This window comes from Camelina sativa, chromosome 7, assembly GCF_000633955.1.
Source record: "Camelina sativa cultivar DH55 chromosome 7, Cs, whole genome shotgun sequence".
NCBI lineage: Eukaryota > Viridiplantae > Streptophyta > Magnoliopsida > Brassicales > Brassicaceae > Camelina > Camelina sativa.
In genome coordinates, this window is record NC_025691.1 from 376,393 (window position 1) to 398,348 (window position 21,956).

General features: G+C 37.3%; 8 protein-coding genes and 1 long non-coding RNA gene across 22 annotated transcripts in view; 6 read left to right on the forward strand and 3 right to left on the reverse strand.

Moving 5' to 3' along the window:
- LOC104699595 (outer envelope pore protein 16-4, chloroplastic) overlaps nucleotides 1-733 on the forward strand; it is a 2,007-nt gene extending 1,274 nt beyond the window's left edge. The window contains exons 5-6 of the mRNA XM_010414921.2: nucleotides 19-240; nucleotides 396-733. Coding sequence (XP_010413223.1) covers nucleotides 19-233 — 215 coding nt within the window. The 3' untranslated portion in view covers nucleotides 234-240; nucleotides 396-733. The remainder of the gene's footprint in view (nucleotides 1-18; nucleotides 241-395) is intronic.
- On the forward strand, nucleotides 1,136-2,897 carry LOC104699596 (60S ribosomal protein L7a-2; the record flags this gene model as incomplete). The annotated part of the gene is given in 6 exon segments (XM_010414923.2): nucleotides 1,136-1,194; nucleotides 1,505-1,546; nucleotides 1,645-1,846; nucleotides 1,981-2,279; nucleotides 2,375-2,467; nucleotides 2,592-2,897. Coding segments are annotated over 6 exon segments (771 nt in total). The 3' UTR covers nucleotides 2,724-2,897.
- Nucleotides 4,085-7,470, forward strand: LOC104699597 (caffeoylshikimate esterase-like). Its single transcript, XM_010414924.2, has 9 exons — nucleotides 4,085-4,172; nucleotides 4,351-4,441; nucleotides 4,566-4,598; nucleotides 5,488-5,634; nucleotides 5,932-6,062; nucleotides 6,204-6,341; nucleotides 6,431-7,224; nucleotides 7,303-7,329; nucleotides 7,454-7,470. Exons 1-7 carry the CDS (start codon nucleotides 4,137-4,139, stop codon nucleotides 6,911-6,913), a joined length of 1,059 nt encoding a protein of 352 aa, XP_010413226.1. The 5' UTR covers nucleotides 4,085-4,136; the 3' UTR covers nucleotides 6,914-7,224; nucleotides 7,303-7,329; nucleotides 7,454-7,470.
- LOC104699599 (small nuclear ribonucleoprotein Sm D2) lies at nucleotides 7,134-8,866 on the forward strand. Of its 3 annotated transcripts, none has more exons than XM_010414928.2 (5): nucleotides 7,134-7,224; nucleotides 7,303-7,329; nucleotides 7,454-7,478; nucleotides 8,296-8,478; nucleotides 8,564-8,866. In XM_010414928.2, the coding sequence occupies exons 2-5, from the start codon at nucleotides 7,325-7,327 to the stop codon at nucleotides 8,678-8,680; spliced, it is 330 nt and encodes a 109-aa protein (XP_010413230.1). In that variant the 5' UTR covers nucleotides 7,134-7,224; nucleotides 7,303-7,324; the 3' UTR covers nucleotides 8,681-8,866. The 3 variants fall into 3 exon arrangements, with proteins under 3 accessions (XP_010413230.1, XP_010413232.1, XP_010413231.1); XM_010414930.2 differs by having other exon boundaries at nucleotides 7,159-7,224; nucleotides 8,299-8,478; XM_010414929.2 differs by having other exon boundaries at nucleotides 7,194-7,329.
- On the reverse strand, nucleotides 8,859-12,264 carry LOC104699598 (UDP-glucuronic acid decarboxylase 2). Of its 3 annotated transcripts, none has more exons than XM_010414925.2 (8): nucleotides 12,151-12,236; nucleotides 11,434-12,066; nucleotides 11,179-11,326; nucleotides 10,563-10,642; nucleotides 10,351-10,434; nucleotides 10,185-10,259; nucleotides 9,462-9,554; nucleotides 8,859-9,363 (listed from the first exon to the last, which is right to left on the reverse strand). In XM_010414925.2, the coding sequence occupies exons 2-8, from the start codon at nucleotides 12,040-12,042 to the stop codon at nucleotides 9,124-9,126; spliced, it is 1,329 nt and encodes a 442-aa protein (XP_010413227.1). In that variant the 5' UTR covers nucleotides 12,043-12,066; nucleotides 12,151-12,236; the 3' UTR covers nucleotides 8,859-9,123. The 3 variants fall into 3 exon arrangements, with proteins under 3 accessions (XP_010413227.1, XP_010413229.1, XP_010413228.1); XM_010414927.2 differs by having other exon boundaries at nucleotides 8,892-9,363; nucleotides 12,182-12,264; XM_010414926.2 differs by having other exon boundaries at nucleotides 8,892-9,363; nucleotides 12,171-12,220.
- On the reverse strand, nucleotides 14,183-15,004 carry LOC104699600 (21 kDa protein-like). Its single transcript, XM_010414934.2, has one exon. The coding sequence runs from the start codon at nucleotides 14,886-14,888 to the stop codon at nucleotides 14,319-14,321; it is 570 nt and encodes a 189-aa protein (XP_010413236.1). The 5' UTR covers nucleotides 14,889-15,004; the 3' UTR covers nucleotides 14,183-14,318.
- LOC104699601 (mitochondrial zinc maintenance protein 1, mitochondrial-like) lies at nucleotides 15,621-16,898 on the reverse strand. The gene is made up of 3 exons (XM_010414938.2): nucleotides 16,557-16,898; nucleotides 16,339-16,418; nucleotides 15,621-15,887 (listed from the first exon to the last, which is right to left on the reverse strand). The coding sequence occupies exons 1-2, from the start codon at nucleotides 16,795-16,797 to the stop codon at nucleotides 16,339-16,341; spliced, it is 321 nt and encodes a 106-aa protein (XP_010413240.1). The 5' UTR covers nucleotides 16,798-16,898; the 3' UTR covers nucleotides 15,621-15,887.
- On the forward strand, nucleotides 16,985-19,824 carry LOC104699602 (double-stranded RNA-binding protein 4). 2 transcript variants are annotated; one of them, XM_010414939.2, is made up of 5 exons: nucleotides 16,985-17,095; nucleotides 17,431-17,680; nucleotides 17,778-17,997; nucleotides 18,786-18,944; nucleotides 19,162-19,824. In XM_010414939.2, the coding sequence occupies exons 2-5, from the start codon at nucleotides 17,450-17,452 to the stop codon at nucleotides 19,611-19,613; spliced, it is 1,062 nt and encodes a 353-aa protein (XP_010413241.1). In that variant the 5' UTR covers nucleotides 16,985-17,095; nucleotides 17,431-17,449; the 3' UTR covers nucleotides 19,614-19,824. The 2 variants fall into 2 exon arrangements, with proteins under 2 accessions (XP_010413241.1, XP_010413242.1); XM_010414940.2 differs by lacking the exon at nucleotides 17,778-17,997 and adding an exon at nucleotides 18,082-18,301.
- LOC104699604 overlaps nucleotides 20,925-21,956 on the forward strand; it is a 5,432-nt gene continuing 4,400 nt past the window's right edge. For 8 of the 9 annotated variants that reach the window (XR_002032592.1, XR_002032596.1, XR_002032590.1 and 5 more), the window contains exons 1-5: nucleotides 20,925-21,189; nucleotides 21,338-21,453; nucleotides 21,561-21,614; nucleotides 21,713-21,783; nucleotides 21,875-21,926. This is a non-coding gene — a long non-coding RNA (uncharacterized LOC104699604). Of the gene's footprint in view, nucleotides 21,190-21,337; nucleotides 21,454-21,560; nucleotides 21,651-21,712; nucleotides 21,784-21,874; nucleotides 21,927-21,956 lie in introns of all 9 variants that reach the window. The other variant, XR_002032593.1, reaches the window with a different exon arrangement.

The window sequence follows — 21,956 nt, forward strand, 5'->3', positions numbered from 1 at the left end:
TTTTTTTTCCTTTTTTAGGTCTTGTAAGTGGTGTTTTTACTATGACGCATTGTGGGCTTCAAAGATATCGAGGCAAGAGTGATTGGGTGAATGCTTTGGTTGGAGGAGCTGTGGCTGGAGCAGCTGTTGCTATTAGCACAAGAAACTGGGCTCATGTTGTTGGCACAGCTGGACTCGTGTCTGCTTTTAGTGTTTTAGCTAATAGCACCAGGACTGAGCCTAAACAACACTAACTTAAAGGTGATTAGAACGATTGAATTGTATCGGTTTCGCTCTCTTAACGTGAGTGTAATTGGCTCCTCAGATCAGATTCCTTCTGATGCAGCCATAGACTAGTCACTGGATATTGAAGCTATTTGTAACGCACGACTGTTGGTTTTGTTGCTTGCTTTCAGGTCTCGCAGACAAGTCCATTGATAAGACACCTGTGTCTTGGGTATTGGAACGTAGAAGATCATACCGTGACTCTCTGGTTCACTCGAATTTAGGTGACTGAAGCAGTGGAGGAATGTTAGGGCTTTTCTATGTACCGCAGTTTTGGTCTTGCCTCTGTATACATGTTCTCCCAATGAAACACACACACGAAGTCTGTCAAACCCAAAACCGCATTTGCAGTAGTTGCTGATTAAGTGTGGAATAGACTGAATGAATAGTGTATAATGTTCTGCAAAGATATTTTGGTCATAAAAATAAAACATCAAAACTGATTTTTTAACAGCCATTGTTAGCTGAATTGTATGTGTAAATTTAAAGTATTCAGAATTTAAACGTATTTTCTTCTAATGATTTGATAGCCTTTTAATGTTCGTATATAATCACAATAATGTTTAGTTGAAAATAAAATAAAAATTACAATAATGTTAAGAATTGAAGATTTATAGTTTTTGTAGTTTGTTGTAACAAAAGATGACAAATCATTGAATTTGTGTTAAAATTAAGAGCTTAGAAAAGGTCATAAAATAAATTTATAAGCTAAAAATTTTCTTAGCCTCGAGAAAAAATAATGGGATTACATTTTTTTTTAACCTTTGAGAAAGAGAGTGTCCAAAAGTGTAATTTAGCATAAATATATATAGGCTTTGAGGCAGCCAGGCCCCTTTATAAAGTGTGATAACCCAAAACCCTAATTTCCAGTGCTTTGCCGCTCTTCACCTCAGCCGTCTCTACCTCCAGACGAAGAAATCGACAACTATGGTACGCCGATTCACTCCATTTTCAGCTTTCACTTCCGCCGTCGTTTGTTACATTTCGTTTGCTTTAGATCTATATGTCTCTTTCGTTTCCTTTGAATCGTCATTTCTTCTTTCATAAATCTGGATTAAACTACTACTTGATTTCCCTGGAGACTATAGCATAGATTAAGGGTGCGCTGGCTTTGTTTGATTTCTGTAGCTTATATTTGTGGAACGCATCGAATTAGTCTCTGTTCTTGTACTAGCTAGCTATGATGTAGTGAGTCCTGTTTCTGATATGCTTATTTGCGTTTGTTTATATGCGATGGTAGGCACCCAAAAGGGGAGTGAAAGTAGCTACCAAGAAGAAGCCGGTAAGCATTATCATCGTTTATTCTTCTTCTCGTAATGTATCAGTTTTCGTTCGGTGGGTGGGTTCTGATTAGGTTTTGTGGTGTTTTTTTAATTTTAGGAGAAAGTTACCAACCCATTGTTTGAGAGACGTCCCAAGCAATTTGGTATCGGTGGTGCTTTGCCTCCGAAGAAGGATCTTACTCGCTACATCAAATGGCCTAAATCCATCCGTCTTCAAAGGCAGAAGCGTATCCTTAAGCAGAGGTTGAAGGTTCCCCCGGCTCTTAACCAGTTCACCAAGACTCTTGATAAGAATCTCGGTATAATGCCTCTTTCTTTAGCTGTAATCCATTACTTGCTTTGTTATATGTTTTTAGACACCCATGTGTTTGTTTCTTCTCTTTGGCTTTCAATGATCAGTTGCTTAACGTATGTCGTGTATTTGTTATTGCAGCAACCAATCTCTTCAAGATTCTTCTCAAGTACAGGCCAGAAGACAAAGCTGCAAAGAAAGATCGTCTTTTGAAGAAGGCTCAAGCTGAGTCCGAAGGAAAGACTTCTGAATCCAAGAAGCCCATTGTTGTGAAGTATGGACTCAACCACGTGACCTACCTCATCGAGCAGAACAAGGCTCAGCTTGTGGTCATTGCCCACGATGTTGACCCTATCGAGTTGGTTGTCTGGTTACCTGCGCTCTGCAGGAAAATGGAAGTCCCTTACTGTATTGTCAAGGGCAAATCTCGTCTTGGAGCGGTAATTTAAATTTGATAGTCCCCATTGATTCCAGGCCCATTCTCTTACTTAGAATCAACCCTGATTTATGTTCACTTTCCTGCTTCTACTTCCAGGTCGTTCACCAGAAGACTGCTGCTGCCTTGTGCTTGACCACTGTCAAGAACGAGGACAAGCTCGAGTTTAGCAAAATCCTCGAGGCCATCAAGGTAAATTAGCTTTTGACTTAAGGAATAGTAGAGAAATGCTATACAAAAAAAGAACGTGTTCTCATTGAGACTCCAAAGAAATCATATTCTAACGTGTGTTAATGTTTTGGGGGGTGGTGAATAGGCAAACTTCAACGACAAGTTCGAGGAGTACAGGAAGAAGTGGGGAGGTGGCATAATGGGATCAAAGTCTCAAGCCAAGACCAAAGCTAAGGAGAGGGTTCTTGCCAAGGAGGCTGCCCAGAGAATGAACTAAGAAGCATCTCTTTTGCTCGTCAGTTGTTATGAAACATAAGATGGTTCTGTTTAGCGTTATCTTGGATACCTGTTTTATCTTTTTAACATTTTATGCTCTCTCTTATCTTTTTTGGATGTTATATTACACATTTCAGGAATTTATGCAGTTTTGTTATATCCATTTGGCTGGCGATATCTGCTTATATTTTCATTGAAAGTCGTTTTGAAATTAGAACCAATCGTCCTCCGGTTGGTTTGTAGTGTTTTTGCAAGTTATAATTTGCCCAAGTGAGCGATTAATACGGGATTCGTCATCGTCGTTGGCTTTATTTACTATTATTTGACTAATGGATATATCACATCTATATATACATTTTTTGAGATATTTATAAAATAAATTCTCAAATTCAACTATATTTACAAATTTTATATTTATTTTTTATTTTAAATAATATCAAATTTAGAATATAAATGAAGAAAATTTTCTATTATTCAAATTAACAAAAGTATTGTACCAGCACCCATTAGCCTTAAATATTTTATATAATTAATCTATTTTTCTAAAAAACTGTACTAAATATTAAACACAATTGATTAACAGTAGACAATAATAACAGCCTAGATTTCTGATTAAACTTCTTGATTTAAAATAACTTTACAAAAAAACACTCTACCATTTTAATCGACTTGCACAATTATAAATACAAAAGTGTTAAATGATATAGAGATAAAACAACAAAAATTACAAAATCAAATTATAGTATACTCATATAATTATAAAAATAGAATATATTATGTAATACTATTATCTCTACATTGTAAATGAAAAAGAAAAATCACAAAAAAATATATTTGTAACAAAATTAAATTTAATAAACATTAAGGATATCCTAATTATATAATACATCACTATATATTGATAATAGAAATTATACACTACTTAATATATTGATGTAAAACAACTGTAGATTTAAAAAATACAAAAGATATTATTTACATATATAGTTAATATAATAAATAAATTCTGTATTGCCTTTCTAAACAAAAAATATAAGTACCATGAGTGAATATCTAATTATTTTCATTTGAGCAGCAATTTGTTTGTTGATATTTTGTATATAACGTAAAGATTTTTTACATTGAAAAGGCTTCTTGTAGATTGGGTACCAATGAATGGGCTTTTCTGTCTCATTCGCACGCCCATCATGTCAAAATGTTTTTCTAATTTTCCACTACAATTAATTTTTTTATTATTATTCCAAATAAAAATTTTATTGTAAGAAAAAAAAAAAAAAANNNAAAAAAAAATTTTATTTTAAAAAAAAAAAAAAAAAAAAGTATATAACCGCCTTCGGTCTTCCGTCTATATCTCTCTCTCTTTCTATATCGGAAACGCAGATAATCTCTCTCTCTCTCTCTTGATCTCTGAAGCATGACGAAGTTGAGATTCGAATACGAATACGAAGAGGTACGTTTGTTTCTTCTGTCTTTCTTTGATCTCAGTCTCTCTATCTCTCGCTCTCTCTCTCTCTTGGTTACTGATGCATTTAATAAATAAATTATAAGTTACTCGAGACGAGAGATTCTCTGCTATTACTCTGATAGCTAGGTTCGTACGTGTTCTTACATGTTGCATATGTACACAGGAATACATTAAAAACTCGAGAGGCGTTGAGTTGTTCGCTTGCAGATGGGTTCCATCTTCTTCTCCCCGAGCTCTGGTCTTCCTCTGCCATGGTAACTAACTTATAGATTGAATCTTCCGTTTTTAATTTGAGTTTAAACTCTCTCTGGGGCTTCCTCTCTGATTTGATTGATTCATTATTTGCTTATAGAAGAATTGATCAAATATATTGTGCAGGTTACGCTATGGAGTGCAGTAGCTTCATGAGAGGTAGGGTACTCTTTTATTTTTTCCTTCTCTCTCTCGTTTAATGCTCCTCTGCCCAATACATGCATATATAATATCTAAAGATTAAAGATACCACCGTACTTAATTTATAAAAACAGAGACAATCATTAATTTTTCTAGTGTTTTAATGTTATAGTGGCATGACATTGGATAGAGTTATTAATTATCAAATGAGATGAGGATTTTTGTGGTGATACATTATCAACCATATTTGTGTTCATTGTAGTAGATCTCTGATCTCGTCATCTAATCCCGGATCTTTTGCTACTACTCTCTTCTGGCAAATAATTTTTTGGTAGGAAAGACAAATCAATGATATAATTTTATAACAAACAAAAAAAAAAGTGTGTTGCAGGACTAATCTATGAGTATCGCACTTTTGTCGGCTTCGTAGCTTTTGAATTGTTGTTGTTGTTATCTTTTATTTTGGGGAAACGTTACACTCTATCCTTATCTCTTCTTCACATTTTTCGTATCTTTTTCTTCCCTATAAGCCGGTGTGGGCCGTGTGGCTGAGTTTTATCTATCTCTCCCATGGTAAAATAACTTGGCCAGTAACTAAAATCTTATTCTTGATTTATCAGATTAAGCTAAGTATGGTACGTCTACTTACTAAATTATCTCGAATAATTTTTATAATTGTGATTGTCTACCTAACTAGAAGAGTAACAATAAATAGACAGAATATATACTAGAGTCCCCACGGGTATGATTTTTAATTAGTTATGTTTCTCTTTTTCTTACGCAACGAGAAACTCGTGAACCGTCATTGATTGTGATCTTTAACAAACTAATTCTGCTTAACCACATTTGTCTCATTGAAATTCAAATGTTTTTGATTAATAATAATATTTTTAACGTTTGAAAATAGAATGCGGAATACGGCTGGCATCAGCGGGGTACGCAGTGTTTGGTCTGGACTACGAGGGACATGGTCGGTCGAAGGGAGCTCGCTGCTATATTAAAAAGTTTAGTAATATCGTAAACGACTGCTACGACTATTACACTTTCATCTCTGGTACCTTTAAACTATCTATACTAATTGTCATTTTCCAAATTTACACCATTCAGTTAAGGCTTTTTGGATTAATGTATGTAATATAGAAATCAATATACCTTTTTTCTTTTGGTGTCATCCTGTTTCAGCTTAAGTTCTGCTTTGACCAAATGGTTTTAGTTTTCCTTTGGTTTTTGACAATATATCATTCTAGTAGTTAAGTTTCGTTTTGGTTCAGACTGGACTGGCCACATCTGATTTTCAGTTTCCAATCTCCATCAACAAGACTAATACCTAATTTTTATGATTTGATAATAGCACAAGAAGAATACAAAGAGAAAGGTAGATTTTTGTATGGAGAATCAATGGGAGGTGCGGTAGCTTTGTTGCTTCACAAGAAAGATCCTTCTTTTTGGAACGGTGCCCTTCTCGTTGCTCCCATGTGTAAGGTCACGTCACGTTTCTTCCCTTCTTTATTTACCAAATCCTTACAATCAGTCCTTTTATGATATCTAATTAAGACACTAGCTAATCTGATTAATTAAAGACAGCTTATTCATTAGTTTGTGTGTGTGTGTGTGTTTGAGTAGATATCAGAGAAGGTGAAACCACACCCAGTGGTCATAAATCTACTAACAAGAGTTGAAGATATTATACCAAAATGGAAGATCGTTCCAACAAAAGATGTTATCGATTCTGCTTTCAAGGATCCGGTCAAGCGGGAAGAGGTATATATTAATTAATCGAATTACTCTAAGACATAATTCATAATTAAAAAAGTGTACTAATAAAAAAACTTTGGTTTCTTTAAATGTAGATAAGGAACAACAAGCTGATATATCAAGACAAGCCAAGACTTAAAACGGCACTCGAAATGCTTAGAACAAGCATGGACCTCGAAGAAACCCTACACGAGATCACATTGCCTTTCTTTGTCCTCCACGGTGAAGCAGACATTGTGACTGATCCAGAGATAAGCAAAGCCTTGTTCGAGAAAGCAAGCACACGTGACAAAACCATCAAGCTTTATCCAGGCATGTGGCATGGGTTAACTTCCGGTGAGCCTGACGCCAACGTTGACCTCGTTTTTGCTGACATGGTGAATTGGCTTGACGTACGTACGGGCGACTCCGCTTCTCTCACAGTCACTCCCATACAAGAAGATCGTACCTGCAATGTTATTAAAGTCGTAAGTAACGGTCAAGAGAAATCTAAACGACCACAACAAGCTAGTAGTAGTCTCCTTTGTGGGTTAAACGGTGGTGGTGGACGCCGTTTGGTTCATCGATCTTCTATGTAATAAACTTAAAAAACAGAGAAGAATCTGTTTTTATGTGTTTATTTTGTATTTCATATTCGTTTCCCAAAATCTTTGTAGTGTATTCCCCTCTTCAATCCCTTTGAATTATTATAATGGGCCATAATAATAGTTAATAACTGAAGTATGGGCTTTACTCTAAATGGTTATATACTTTTATGGCCCAATAAATGTATGGGTCCTAAATTCAGCCCTCTTTAATCTTGACTGCTCTGACGAGTCGTCGTCCTTGCAACATTATTATTCTCACAGTGAGATCTTTGGAAAACGAAAGCGGGATTTAGCTTCAGCAGGTAAAACCCTAATTTCTTTCGATCTGCTTTCCTCTGGAAAACAGTTTCTTAATTTTCTTCGTATTCAAACCTTTGCAGCTTCCACCGTCTTCAAATCAACATGAGGTATTGGGTTCTCTCATCTTTGTCTCCTTATTTTTGTTCTTCTTCTTCTAGATTTTTTCTCAACACTGTTTTTTTTTTGTTGGNTTTTTTTTTTTTTTTTTTTTTTTTTTTTTGTCGATTTCAGTAAGCCCATGGACGAGGATACCAACGTAAGTTACTCTATCCGCCTCTCTCTCTCTCTCGCGCTCTCTCGATCTATTTGAAGCTCTTGTTTTAAATCTAAAGCATAAACATAAAACCCTAATTTCGCTATTTGTGCCATGTCTATGTCTAGATTTTTAGTGCCTGCAACCCAGCTGTTTCGTTTTTGGTTCCTTATCCTTCTTTTTTGATTCTTACGGATTCTCAATTTTGAGTTTGTTAATGAATTCCCTTTAGAAGTCATGTGGTTTCTGTATCTTCTGGGGGTTGTATGTGGTAGTTAATTGGGAGACACTGTCCTGAGAATTGCTAACTGATGGTCGTTTAGAGTTTTGGCTAAGTGATGGCCGTTTAGAGTTTTGGCTAAGTGATGGCCGTTTAGAGTTTTGGCTAAGTGATGGTCGTTTAGACTTTTGGCTATGTGAATGTTGCTGCTGGTTTTGAATGAGTACTTCTTGATGTTTCTTAACAAGGCAATTTTGTGTTGTTACTGCATTCTTTTTAATACTCTTTTTAGTTTTCCTTTGATGTGGATCCTAGTTCCTCAAGCTTTGTACTTCTGTAGCAGGGAGAATGACCGAGGAATTTGTTGATGAATGAATGCCTTTGCTAGTCATGTGGGTTCTGTAGTGGTTGTGCTACTGTTCGGAGACACTGTCTTGAGAATTTCTGACAGATCTTCTAGAGTTTTGGATGAGTACTTGATGTTCTTAACAGTGCAATTTTGTATTGGCTGCATTGTTGTTTCCACACTCTTTTTAGTGTTTTTCCAAATGTGGATCCTAGTTTCTCATGCTTTTTTTTTTTTTTTTTGTAATTCTGTAGCAGGGAAAGACTGAGGAGGAGGAGTTCAACACTGGACCACTCTCTGTTCTTATGATGAGTGTTAAGAACAACACTCAGGTCTTGATCAATTGCCGTAACAACAGGAAACTCCTTGGGCGAGTTAGAGCGTTTGACAGGCACTGCAACATGGTTCTTGAAAATGTCAGAGAAATGTGGACTGAGGTAAACTTCTATATCCATTTTATGTCTCTGGTTCATTTATAAACAAGTGCCATTTCTTACATGGGTTCTCTGGTTTTTTTTTTAGGTCCCGAAAACCGGAAAAGGAAAGAAGAAAGCTCTTCCTGTCAACAGAGATCGATTCATCAGCAAGATGTTCCTGCGTGGAGACTCTGTCATTATCGTCCTCAGGAACCCCAAGTGAGAGTAATTGAGAGGCTGGCTCGCGTTGTTCTTCATATGATAATTCGTGCTTCTTCTTGTTAAATTCTAACTGTTGCTTCAACGGATAAACATGTTTTGATCATGAGCCTTAAAATCTAGCAGTGTTCTTGTATTTTTCACTTGTTCTTCTATATTCTCGACTTCCAAAAAACGCATCGTTGAGTAATGACACTAAGTTTTATAATAGCAAAAGACAAAAGTTTGGTTTAAAAATTGTAGTGAGGTCCATGAATAGTAAGTAAAGGTACCAAATTCTTACTCTACGTTTACACGATTATCAAAATAGAAATCAAAAACGAAATAAATTTAAAAGAAGTGAAACTCTCCTCTCTTAATGTCGTAGTAGCTCTGCGCAAAGTCTTGCATTTTTGTTATCAACCCCCACTACCAACCACAGTGGCTGCTACTTGATTCTGCGTTTGCTCAGGCTGAAGTTGTTTTGGTGGTGGTTGCAGCCGAGGAGGAGCCTTCCTTCTGGTCACCAAAGACACGTTGACGGAAATCTTTGACCATGAGAGGGAGTCCCTGACGAAGAGAGACCTTTGGTTCCCAACCTAAGAGCTCTTTGGCCTTTGTGATGTCAGGCTTTCTCTTGTGAGGGTCGTCTTCTGTGTTTGGTCTGAACTCTATGTTTGCGTTTGGATCTATCGTCTCTTGGACCACCTTCCAATAAAAACCAAGCAAATCACAATATCAGAAACCGGGGTTATAGATTAGGAATCGGAAAAGGTATAGATATACATATAGCCATAGAAAGAGACCTTAGCGAGCTCGAGCATTGTGAATTCACCAGGGTTACCGAGGTTAAAAGGCCCAACATGTTCTCCTTCCATCAATCTCATCAAACCTTCAACCTTTTGCATCACAAAAACACAAAAATCAGATTGATCTTAGCAGCTAAAAAAATAACCAGGACAAAAGGGCAATAAAGATGAGAGACCCCATTCGGTCCTTTGTCACATGATATTGATACCCATCTTTCATAAGATTGCTGAAGTGGGGACCATTTCTGATGTCTCTCAGAGATTAGGGTCTCATGTTTAAAAGCCATTGTTATTAGATCCCACGACATACTACTCACCAATTAACTACAATAACATGTGAGCTCACTTACACAAATTAACTTCCCTGTTTTCCAGCCTCTTATTCTACCCCCAGAACATGAATATGTATTGGAATTCGGAAGGGATTCTACACGCAAGTAAAAATCTTTTACTCTGTGAATGTCACCCTAAACAGTAGTATCCACTATATACAAAAAAAGCTTAAAGGTGTAATACTTTAAGAGAATGAATACACAAGTGATTTGACATATTACCACCTATCAAGTTTTTGTCTTTATTTCCTTTTCCACAAAGAAAGTAAGAATATATCTTAAGTTGGACCATCCCAATAAACAATAGAAAAGAAAAATATATTTTGTGTTGGCAAGTTATAGTAGTATATTGAATAGTTATTTGAGAGGGAATGTGGGAAAGCCTTACCAGATCAGAAACAAACTGAAAACTCCTTGTCTGCTTCCCATCACCGTAAACAGTCAATGGTTCTTTCCGTAGTGCCTGTTCAATTATTATCAATTCAAAACCATCATTACTCATAATGATCAACAAAAACCCTTCTTCAATGACTAATTAGTTTGTGCTACCCCACCTGTGCAACAAAGTTGCTAACAACACGTCCATCATCGATACACATTCTTGGACCGTAGGTGTTGAAGATCCTAGCAATCCTGACCTGTGACCATTCAAACAAGACACACCACAAACTCAGTCATTGAATTCAATCACTTCTTTAGCATCGATTACAAAAAATTGGCTTGAAAGGGAGGGAAAAAAAGAAAAAAAAAAAAAGAGAAGCCAAACCTCAACATTGGCACCTCTGTGGTAGTCCATGGTCAACGTCTCAGCCGTACGCTTTCCTTCGTCGTAGCAACTACGGACACCTGTTCCCACAATTACAACACCAATCTCAGTCATCAATTAAAGCACAATAAAACATGCACGTGTCGGTATAGTTACTGTGTGAGTAAAAATATAACTGCAAAAAGAATTCTAGAAATTGGAAGTCGGTATATGAATGTTAGGCTAGAAGTTAATGTGGAGGAGGAGGCTGCGTCTAAGGTAGAGACACGTAAGAGAGCCGCACGATCACACAGACCCGTTATTTACGGTTCAAATGGTTTGACCGTACAGAGATAGGGGACCAGATCTGAAAGGAACATGAGAGAAGAGGGGGGGGGGGCGCACCATAAAACACCTGTTTTTTCAACCCCCTCTCTCTCTCCTAACGTGCGCATTTTCCGACACAGAAAAGGAAAGAAAGCACAGACGTCGTCGTGTCACGTGACGGTGGACAAAAGGTTTGAGAAACAATCTCACTTTTCGTTTTCAGATTCCGATTTAGAGAGAACACAACCAATATGAACAGAACAGAGCATTGATAAAAAGAGTGAATGAATCAATTAGGGAAGATGATTACCGATGGGATTAACGTTGCCCCAGTAAGTCTCGACCTGAGGATGCTGGAGAGGATCACCGTAAACCTCACTTGTACTCGTAAGGAGAAACCTAGCACCGACTCTCTTAGCCAAACCAAGCATGTTCAGTGTTCCAACCACATTCGTCTTGTATCAATCTCTTAAGTCAAGGCAACCAAAAAAAGCAAAACCACAATTTCCCAAAAACCGAATCGAACCAAAATCAAATTAGAAAAAAAAAAGAAAGAGAAGGATATGATAGTCTTGACGGGATTGAATTTGTAATGAACAGGTGAGGCAGGGCAAGCCAGATGATAGATCTGGTCAACCTCAAGAAGGATCGGCTCGACGACATCGTGACGGATAAGTTCGAAATTAGGGTTACTGAAATGGTGCATCACGTTCTCCTTACGACCTGTGAAGAAATTGTCGACAACGATGACAGTGTCTCCTCTTGCCATCAAACGATCGACGAGATGCGATCCAACGAATCCAGCACCACCGGTGACGACGACTCGTAGTCCTTTGCGTTTCAATCCGAGTGGGATTTTCCCGCCTGTAGCTCCGATCCGGTTTAGGTACTCGAGGCTAGGTTTCCTCTGAGCCGGTACGTACGATTCGTCGGTTCTGATTCCGTAGCCGGAGAACGGATCCGAGTAAGGGGTTGATTGTGTGGAGCGAGGGAAAAGAGTGAAAACCAAAGTGGCGATTGCAATGCCAACGAGGACGAAGATAAGTCTCTGTTCACGGAGCAAGTAACGCATCGGACGAGTCACCATGAACCATGGTTTGATTGGTTTCGGGTAGTAAGCATCGGCGGTGGGTTGATCCGCCTCGTGTCTCCGATTGATCAGCTCGCTCGCCATCCGCAGCAATTGAATTCTCAAGATCTAACAATCAAAACAAAAAAAACAAATCAATCGTTAAGAAGATTTTTTAATTTTGTTTTTCTTTGTAAGGAAAAAAACAATCACCGAGTCGAACTCGCCGGGACCTGAGTCAGACCTTGAAAACGAGAGAGAGAGAGAGAGTGAAAAGCGAATCGGTCTTTGTGGTCTATTTAAGTAGCGGAAGCGTTACAGGTCAAAGGCCCTTGCTTTTTCACTCTTATTACGATATTACCCCTCCCTTTTTTTATAAATTTCATTCAACCTTTCCTTCAATATCGGACATTAATATTATTGTTACTTAGTCCATTATTTGCAACAACAAGAAACACTCATATATAATTATATCATATGGTGTTTTTTTAATTATTATTAATAACTCAATTTGTAATTAAATGATTACGAAAGGTTTGTTAGGTTTGCTAATCTCACGTAAACAAAAGTCAATGCCGAACCCTAACTTAGCACTCAAAGCCAAATATTGGTATGTGAGCTTTGAGTGATTTCGACGTTCTTTTTTTTTTTCCATCTTTAAAATTAATTTACAAACTGCATAACATAACATAATATTTATATTTGTTAGTTGCGTTAAAGTATTTTAGCATCTGTCATAATGTTAAAGCATGTTTCTAAATTCTAACTAGCTAAACAGTTTTTTTCTTTTTTTTACAATAGTCGCCGGGTGACGGACCTAGTATATAAATTTAAGGAGGTCAATTACAGGGAATTTTTTTTAATATGTTATATTGGTGGTTCGAACTCATATGGGGAGGTCAACAGTGCATAATTTACCATCTGTGCTACTGCAATTTTATGTAAAAACAAACTATTTACTTAGTTTACCCAGATCAGGTGACCCACCTTTCCCCTTAGTATGTCTGCCAGTGCCTATGAGATTTAAATGTCATTGCCTAAAAAAGAAAAGAGACTCAAATTAATTCTGACTTAATTGTTGTTTTATTTGTGTACAAAGTTTCTTCCCAAGCAACCAAAAGATTAAGGTAGTAGATCCAGTTTAGTGGTAGTTCTATTTTGAGTTATTCCCTTGAGTGTACTTCTGCCTTCTGATTATAACATGAAACCTTTGCCAATTGCAAGACGCATGGTTTGGATCTAACGCGTACGTTAACCATGAGCTCCCTCCCTCGGCCTCCCTCACAAAACTACATATTTTCTGAATATTATATATACCACTTTAGCTCCCAAGGTACGTTGCTAGATATTTTAGATATTGATCAATCTTTGAACCAAAAAAGAAATCACATAAAACTTTGGATTCGGAGGTGATTACAAATTTTAGAAAGGGAAGAGCATATTGGCGTTTACGTTGACTTGTGATGCTAACCTGGCGGTTAGCTATGTCGCCCGCCCCACATCTCTTTCACTCTCTTGCCTAACCTTTTTTGTATTCACGATGGCTAACAATTAATATAAATTATTTGTTTTTTTTTTCTCATCAGACCAACTTATTTGTTTGCTTACAAATAACAATTGAATTTTATTACCCATTATTTAAAACTAATGGAGTAAGACTAGCTAACTATAGATTTAGGATGATCTTATCTCTCTTATATGGAAACTCTGTAAGTGACAAAATAAAAGCATCTTTTAAAAAAAAAATTAATAGATTAGTGTTAACTTAAAGTATAAACAAATACTATGTAGAGAATATAAAAAGGGTAGCAACTTTGAATCGGTACCCTAAACATAAGATTTGAAGCAAGAATATGCTAACAAAACAATAACATGAACTTTAATTTATTTATATGTTCATCGTTTGGCGTTAGTAGTAAAGCAAAATCAATATATTTTCGTTAATTCTATATTAAAAGGAATTAAAACAGTTTTAAGAAAAAAAAACTAAAACGAGTAAAAAAGTGCTACAAAAAAATCTTGTCTACCAAAGATATTTTTGTGTATTTGTTTACTATGTGTTGTCACCGACTTATTCCCACGTTTGACTTTATGACAGGTCCGTCACTCGTTTGGGTGGCTTGGGCTTGGGACGCTCAAATATAAACAACAATACTGGACTAATAATATCGGCCCGGACCAATATAATGACAATACGCTCATAACATATTGCTGTGAGGAATGCTGTGATTTGGCCCCTCCTCAATAAACCTTAAGTAACTCAATTCAAATGAGATAGATTACACTTTTTTGTTGTCTATATGATTTAACAATGAACCACCTTATTATTATACGCATACATGGATATTAAAGCTTGGTAAAATTTTATGATTTATGAGATTTTACAGACCATTAGCCGCGAGCTTGTTAAGGAGCGCGAGCGAATTGCTGGAGACATACAAAGACGTCGTGACTCTCCGCCGAATCATCCTGACCGTTGATGACTTCGACGACGTCTTTTCAAACCCATCGATACACGTGTCCTTGTCCGTGAGGGAAGTGCTAAGCCACGTGGCGAGATCGCTCATCTGCTGCTGAAACTCGCTGGCTTTGAGTGTCCGGAGGACGGCCAAGGACTTGTGGAGACTATCAAGAGAGTCTTGTAGCAGTTCTCGGCAGTCCGAGAGAGCGATGCGGTCGCGTTTCCCGACCGTCGAAAGCCGTGTTTTGAGAAGGTATCTAAGGACGTCTTTGTTGTCGGTTATGGCCACGGAGACGCCAGCACGTGCCCATTTGCTGGGACTGTTCTTGGCGACTGATGCAAACGGCGATAGCGTCGTAGCGCAGAGATCTCGGTAGTGTGTAACGCTACACGCGTTTTGTACGTAGCTGTTGCGCTTAGACGGTAATGATGAAGTTGGATTGAGAGAAAGGAGAAAGAAGACAAGTGCAAATGCGATAGAAGAACTCATGGAGCTTTCTTATGTGTTGTAATAAGAAATATGTGTAATCTTTTATACAAAATTGGTGTCGACGAGAGAGATCGTATATATAGACACGTATAAATTTAATTTTGGGTTTCTGGTAGGTTTAAAAGTGAAAGTATAAAAAGTACGTATGGCGGTCCATTTTTAGTTGTCGAAGTTATGATCACAACGTTTCTAACGCTATGTTCGACGTTATAAATTGGTCGCAATTCGTTTGATTTAGTTAACTCCTAATTTGATTACTTTTGTTTTTTTCGACAAACTACTCCTAATTTGATTACTTATTCTGCACAAATATCAGTATTTTTTAAATTAAAAACCATTTCCAACAACTACTCTAACCTAATAAAACTAGAGATCTCATTCAATTTGGTTTATTTATTGTTTAGGTAATCATTGGTCTAATTCTCACTCTACCAGGCGGATTTAACAAAGGTTGAAAACATTACCAGTAAGGCAGTAACTGTTTATAAATGGGAGATCATCTAGTTAAGTACGGCATAAGCTTGTAGTATCATTTCCTAATGTTGTCATCGCCATGAGGCCCATGACCCTATCTCGTCGGATCCTTCTTTTCTTAATTACTTTTCCCCCCTCTTCACGCCATAGCTACAATACTTTCGTAGGACGTGCGTGAGTTCTTATAAACAACGTAATCAGGTAATGCGTGAACATTTATGAATACAGCTTAAAAAATTGAATTAAACTCACATGAACTGAGAGAACGAAACATATATGGTTATGAAGGTTCACATGATTCCTATGAAACAAAAGACATGACTGAGACACTAATAAGAGAGACTTGGAAATTAAAACCATGAAGATCATAAAGGACTTCTGAGCAAAACCATGGACAGTCATGAATGGGAGAGAGAGAGAGAGGACGGTGTAGTGGTTTTCATTGCAAAATGAACCATACTTATGGGACCATCATGGCTTCACTCTTCTCGCATCAACTCTTTTTTTCAAACTTCCTACTAAACTCTGTGATATCACACAAGCAACTGTGAAAAGGAGCACTATAGAGATAATCCCTAAGCTGATGTTGAGGATAATTCTTTTCCAAACTTGTAGTAAGCAGTGACATGGATTTGAGTATGATACCAGAAATGGGTCTCTAAGACAATAATAATACAATGCTCCTAAGATCATTGATTCAAAAAATATGAAACTGAGTGTCGATAGCCTATAACTCACAACAGTATCAAAATATAAGGCGTGAACGTCAAATAAGATTCTGCAATTCTTAAACACTTAATAGAACTGAAATGGACGAGTATTATCCAAAAACGTATGTAAGGAGTTCATTTATTGATTGAAAATTTGGCTGTAAAGAGAGAAAACAAACAGAGGATGACAAAAAAAAAATGTTCCACCTTTCCGGATTAAACAAAACGAGTAAGGCAATTTCAGAAAGTCTTAAATGTTGTCTTACTCATACAGTTGTTTTCCGAAGCATCTCTTCTGATGGAAGCTCCAAAGTAGCTCCTGCGTGATCCTGACTTGCTTTCACCTCTACAACACAGAAGCATTGGAAAAAAAAATCAAGTTTCCAAGAAAAAATCGAGTTTTTTTTTTTTCACTCAGGCAATTCAACGAACAGATGGTGTGCAAGATAAAAAAAAGAGAGTGTAATGAGTCAACAAAACGTACCGTATCCGCCGCGTTCGTTGAGTTTGGCCTGAACAATCATAGTGGAAATGAACTGCGTCGCTTCACGCGCCTCTTCGAGAAGGCGAGTGATGTCGGAGCCGGAAGCCACGTGGCGGTTTTCATCGAATTTCTTACGGATCTCGGACGCTGAAGCCTTCAGCATCTCGGTATCTCCGGCGAACGATTTCCTTGTGGCCCTGAGCAGGGCTCTGTACGCGATCAACGCTTCTCCGGTCACCATTTCTCCTCCTTTCCCTTTTCAACCTTTTGTTCCCCTCCTCCGCCGCCGCCGTCACCAAAAACTTGGGAGGAATCGAAATGGTACCTTTCTGATCGCGGCTTCTAGTTTCATTGGGCCTTTATGATTAAGCCTACCTTTTGGCCCATTGATGAATATTTTGGGTTATACCCGTTTCCAGCTGGGTAAAAACCGCATCGGTCGAATCCTTAAAAGAGAATTTATCATTACTAGGCGAATGCGTACTTGCGTGTTCGTTCACTACTTCCGAGTTCCGAGTGTCTTCACCATTCCCAAAGAGGTACGCTTTCTGAATTCGCTCGTTTGCTGTAAACTTCAATTTCACGCCTTTTTTATTTGAATGATACGAAACCCTAGATGATTCAGTCTGCATCGATTCGAACAATTCAGTGAAATTGACCAACTCAGAAGCAGTATGTGGAGATTTGGTTTATATAAACCCTACCTCTGTAGAATTTAGCCATTTGAATCCTCAATTTCTTCCATTAGATGAGTGACTCAAAACATGCAAAAGTTTAATTGCGTTGTTTAGTAATGTATAATTCGTTTTTTGAAAGAGGTTTGTTGAATTTGGTTTTGGCTTTATTGTTTTGTCTTTGTTGTTAATTTCTCCAGCTTTAGAAAGAGATTAGAGATGGATCATGTATACAAAGGTCAGCTGCAAGCATATGCCCTCAAACAAAATCTGGAGCTACCCGCGTATGTCACTGAGCGAGAAGGGGCTCCTCATGCTCCTCGGTTTAGATCTAAGGTTACATTTTGTGGACAGACTTACCAGAGCCAGGAATTCTTTCCGACTCTTAAATCGGCTGAACATGCCGCTGCCAAAATAGCATTGGCTTCATTGCGGCCACAGAGTCCTGAGGCTAGTTCCCCCCCACACCCTCATTTTTGGATCACAGTTTATGTGCTTTTTCAAAATCTGATTTTATCTTATCTATCATTTTTTTTTGTTTATTCAGGGAATTGATGTTGCATACAAGAACCTGTTACAAGAGATTGCTCAGAAAGGAAATTCTCTGTTACCAGTTTATGCAACTGTTACATCTGGTCCATCGCATTTGCCAGTTTTTACTTCAACTGTTGAGTTTGCTGGGAAGGTCTTCAGCGGAGAAGAGGCAAAAACCAAAAAGTTGGCTGAAACGAGCGCTGCTAAAGTAGCATTCATGAGTATCAAAACTGGTATGTATCTAACCTTTTANCCCTCATTTTTGGATCACAGTTTATGTGCTTTTTCAAAATCTGATTTTATCTTTTCTCTCACAGGGAATTGATGTTGCATACAAGAACCTGTTACAAGAGATTGCTCAGAAAGGAAATTCTCTGTTACCAGTTTATGCAACTGTTACATCTGGTCCATCGCATTCGCCAGTTTTTACTTCAACTGTTGAGTTTGCTGGGAAGGTCTTCACCGGAGAAGAGGCCAAAACCAAAAAGTTGGCTGAAATGAGTGCTGCTAAAGTAGCATTCATGAGTATAAAAACTGGTATGTATCTAACCTTTTAACATCCCTTGCTTTTCATTGTCTTATTTATTCCGTTAAAAATGGTCAAATATTTCAAAACCAGCAAGTTATGTTATTTTTCAGTTGGTGCATGGTATGAGATAAGAAATGATCAGACTGTTTCTCATTATAGATTGTTTACCTCTGTTCTTGTGAACTGTTTTTCAAATTCCATTCAGCTGTAGACATTTTGACTAAAGTTAATCTTGTTAATTGCATCTGAGGTTCTTCTTGTCAATCTTTTGAACTTTTCTAGATCAGTATTCCCCTCATGATGTTATTCTACATGGCCAAGTCAGAAACTGGGTCATGAGGGTGAGCAGTTTCACAACGAACAAATCATGAAACAACTTTTTTGTTTGTTTGTTTGTTTGTTTCAAAACCATTTGATTTTATTATCTTGATGCATATTTCCAATGTTAAAAAAGTCAAACGAGACAAGTTTGTGATAATCTATGATGTTCAGGGAACTCGAACCAGACCTCATCGCCTTCTTTGCCTTGTGAGAGACAAGAAGCTGTAACTTCAAATGTGAAGAGCAGTCTACAAGAGATCCAGTCCCAACCTTCCGAGGTGCTGATGACCCCTGATGCCCCAGCAAAGTGTACTAAAGTGGATGAAAATGGTTGGTCTTCTTTAAACCCTACACTACTTTAATAATGCGTTGGTTTGTTTGTCAAAGGGAAATCTCTCTTCATTTGCTATGATTTGTGGTCCAGTCAGAGGGTCGTATCTCACCTTACTTAACTGCATGAAATGAATTCCAACGTCAAATTTATAGTATATGGTCAAGATTGTTTATTCATTCTAAACTCATGCTCTACAGTCTTCATTCTGTGCAGAATTTCCAGATCTTCATAACGCACCAGCCAGTAATGCTAAGGAGATGAATGTTGCTTTGCATGTGCCTGAGAATCCTACAAACGATGGTACTCTTAATGCACCAACTAGTGATGATATGAAGATGAAAATTGCTGCTTCTTCTTCGCCTAGACCTCAGAATCCTACAAACGTTGTTACTCCTAATTCACCAGCTACGAATGGTATCAAGAGGAGCATTGCAGCTTGTTCTTTGCGTATGCCTCAGAATCCCACAATCGATGGTAGAGAAGCTTCACCATGTGTAGATGAGAGTGAGAAGAAGAAGCTCATAATGGGAACTGGCCACCTGAGTATACCAACTGGCCAACATGTATTTTGTCGTCCGTGGAACCCCGAGATAACTCTTCCTCAAGACGCGGAGATGCTCTTTAGGGATGATAGTTATATTGCCTATCGTGTCATGAAACCGTAAAGACATCAATATTTGATGCATAATAAGTGTGGAGATAGAATGGTAAGCTACGCTATATCTCATATGTTTGTAGCGAGATACGATGTTTAATCGAATAGGTATAGGCTTTTGACTCTGGTTTTCTTCAGCAATAACCTAGTGCTGTGTAATGACTACTTAGTACTTTTTTTGTTTTGAATGATATATGGATACTACTTAGTACTTGTGATGATCCAAATCACTGTTTCTGGGGAATTTGCCAAACGGAAAAGGGAAGAGAAAATGGCGTCGGGGTGTGGGAAAACAAAACGATTTCTGGATGGATTTTAGCGAATGCACGCATGTCTCATTGGAGAGAGCTCCACTTGGACTACCTCGAGTGTCTAAAAGGCTGAATCACCTTTACCTTCCTAAACACAACTTCTTACTATAATAACATCACTCGAAGTGTACCTACACACAATTAGCTACTCAATAATTCACAAAAGTGAACAGACAGTAAAATATGAAGCATGAATTGTGTTTATAAGAAGATTAAGTGATAATAGATTGTGATAAGTAAGATGTAGACGTAACGGTGTGGAGAGACACTAGATAAGTAACCGGTATTCAAGTAGAATATTTATAACTAAAACCAAAAATAATTAGCGACACAAGAGTAGAAGCAAAATATTAGGGAACAGCAATTCCATCCGTCCGAAGATACTAGATCATGGTCAATTTCAAATAGACGATGGTGATCATTGATCAATGTGTATGAAGTATGACAAAAAGCATAAATTACAAAAATGCATTATTATACTTTTGGACCTTTTTTTGGTTCTCAGCAATTACGAGACATTACTTTAGGGCCCATGAAGATTGTAAATTGACCCAATAACAAATTTTTTTAAAAGAAAAAAAAATAAAAAAACGTTGGTGGGTGGTTTCCAATTTTCCCATTAATCCTAATTTCCTTTCATTTGCTTTTAAGAAAAAACCGGCTAATCCGTAAATCTATATTCACCGTTAGATCTGAAATATAATTACATCTAATGGCTGTAATAGATAGCTGACAAAAGATACGATTTGTCGTTCTATCAAAATTTCCTAATTTGAGAGTGCGCCTAAAGCGCGTGGAATCAAGAAGAGGAATTTCCTTAGATATTTCCAAATTACAATAAATTTTTTTTTTTCATTTTTTTCTTTAATGGCCTATCTACCGTCAGATCTAAAATTACAATTGCATCTAACGGCTGTAAATAGAAAACTGGCAAAAATAGGATTTGGTTTTTATTAATAACCGTTGGTGTTATCTCATCTCGATATAATAAGCACTGATGAGGTCTTCTCCTCTTCTTCGCTTTATTGATGACAACAAACAGAGTCAGAGAGAGACACTCTTCTTCACCACCTGAAAGAGAAAAAAAAAAAAAGAAAAGAGAGAGAAGAGGGTTCGTTCTAATGTCGACGAGGAACCTGAAGCAGATTGCTTCAGGTAGAGAGCGTTGGTTGTTACGGCGACTAGGGTAAACACGCCTGAAGGAATAAGAAGATATAGCAAGAGAGAGTTGTTACGGCGACTAACTAGGGTTAACATGTATTGAACAAATCAGAGGTATTTTTTTTTTGTCTTCGCCTTCTTATGAATTTATCTATGAACTCGAATTTTTTGTTTGACTCGACTCGAGTTAAGAGTTTAAAAAGTTTGTATTTTTGATTGATTGGTTTACTAAACTAACGACGATTCATTCTTTCATTGGCAGTCTGATGATTCTACTGATGGATGCTGGTCTTTTTGACAATCCCCTGACTCATTCAACACGATGTTCCTTGTCTTCGTCCGCTTCAAGTTCCCCTCCACAGACAACCTCACAACAGAGTGAGTTAACAAATCCGCTTAAAGTTTGTTTTTTTTTCTTTCATTATAGTTACTATTTAGATCGGAATGAAACTGATATTTTTTTTTTTTTTTTGCTTTCTTCACAGTATGAGAGAGGTGATGATGCACACTATATGACACAGCAACAACAACGATGGAATGTAATATTAATATCCTTTTTTCTTAATCTCTGTTAAGTAAGTGATCTCAAATTACTTTTCTTTTTCTTAACCTGTTTGAAGTTAAATCCTTTATTCAGATGTGGAATTATGATGCAGCTTGTGTGGTAAAGTTATAGCAGAACCGTGGACAACACGCTTATTATGCCCTGTAAGTATAATTCCCGATACTTGAATTTGCTTCTTCTTTCCTTACTCGTTTGATTGATTATTTGACGTCTTGTTACATATGTTTCTTTCAGGCCCTGTGGCTCATCCCCAAACCAGTTGGAGATGTTACATGTCCTCCTAAAGGTAAAACCTTTTTTTTTTTTTTTTTTTTTT

Excerpts from the sequence above, each read along its gene's own strand:
- LOC104699600 (XM_010414934.2), bottom strand. The coding sequence starts at position 14,888 with ATGAGTTCTTCTATCGCATTTGCACTTGTCTTCTTTCTCCTTTCTCTC.
- LOC104699602 (XM_010414939.2), top strand. The coding sequence starts at position 17,450 with ATGGATCATGTATACAAAGGTCAGCTGCAAGCATATGCCCTCAAACAA. Across the intron at positions 17,998-18,785 it reads ATTCATGAGTATCAAAACTG|GGAACTCGAACCAGACCTCA; the intron begins GTATGTATCTAA and ends TATGATGTTCAG. Across the intron at positions 18,945-19,161 it reads TACTAAAGTGGATGAAAATG|AATTTCCAGATCTTCATAAC; the intron begins GTTGGTCTTCTT and ends CATTCTGTGCAG.
- LOC104699597 (XM_010414924.2), top strand. The coding sequence starts at position 4,137 with ATGACGAAGTTGAGATTCGAATACGAATACGAAGAG. Across the intron at positions 4,599-5,487 it reads GTGCAGTAGCTTCATGAGAG|AATGCGGAATACGGCTGGCA; the intron begins GTAGGGTACTCT and ends GTTTGAAAATAG. Across the intron at positions 6,063-6,203 it reads TCGTTGCTCCCATGTGTAAG|ATATCAGAGAAGGTGAAACC; the intron begins GTCACGTCACGT and ends GTGTTTGAGTAG.
- LOC104699599 (XM_010414928.2), top strand. Across the intron at positions 7,479-8,295 it reads CCATGGACGAGGATACCAAC|CAGGGAAAGACTGAGGAGGA; the intron begins GTAAGTTACTCT and ends GTAATTCTGTAG. Across the intron at positions 8,479-8,563 it reads TCAGAGAAATGTGGACTGAG|GTCCCGAAAACCGGAAAAGG; the intron begins GTAAACTTCTAT and ends TTTTTTTTTTAG.
- LOC104699598 (XM_010414925.2), bottom strand. The coding sequence starts at position 12,042 with ATGGCGAGCGAGCTGATCAATCGGAGACACGAGGCGGATCAACCCACC. Across the intron at positions 10,643-11,178 it reads GGGCAACGTTAATCCCATCG|GTGTCCGTAGTTGCTACGAC; the intron begins GTAATCATCTTC and ends TTGTGGGAACAG. Across the intron at positions 9,555-10,184 it reads TTCAGTTTGTTTCTGATCTG|GTTGAAGGTTTGATGAGATT; the intron begins GTAAGGCTTTCC and ends GTGATGCAAAAG.
- LOC104699601 (XM_010414938.2), bottom strand. The coding sequence starts at position 16,797 with ATGGTGACCGGAGAAGCGTTGATCGCGTACAGAGCCCTGCTCAGGGCC. Across the intron at positions 16,419-16,556 it reads CAACGAACGCGGCGGATACG|AGGTGAAAGCAAGTCAGGAT; the intron begins GTACGTTTTGTT and ends TCTGTGTTGTAG.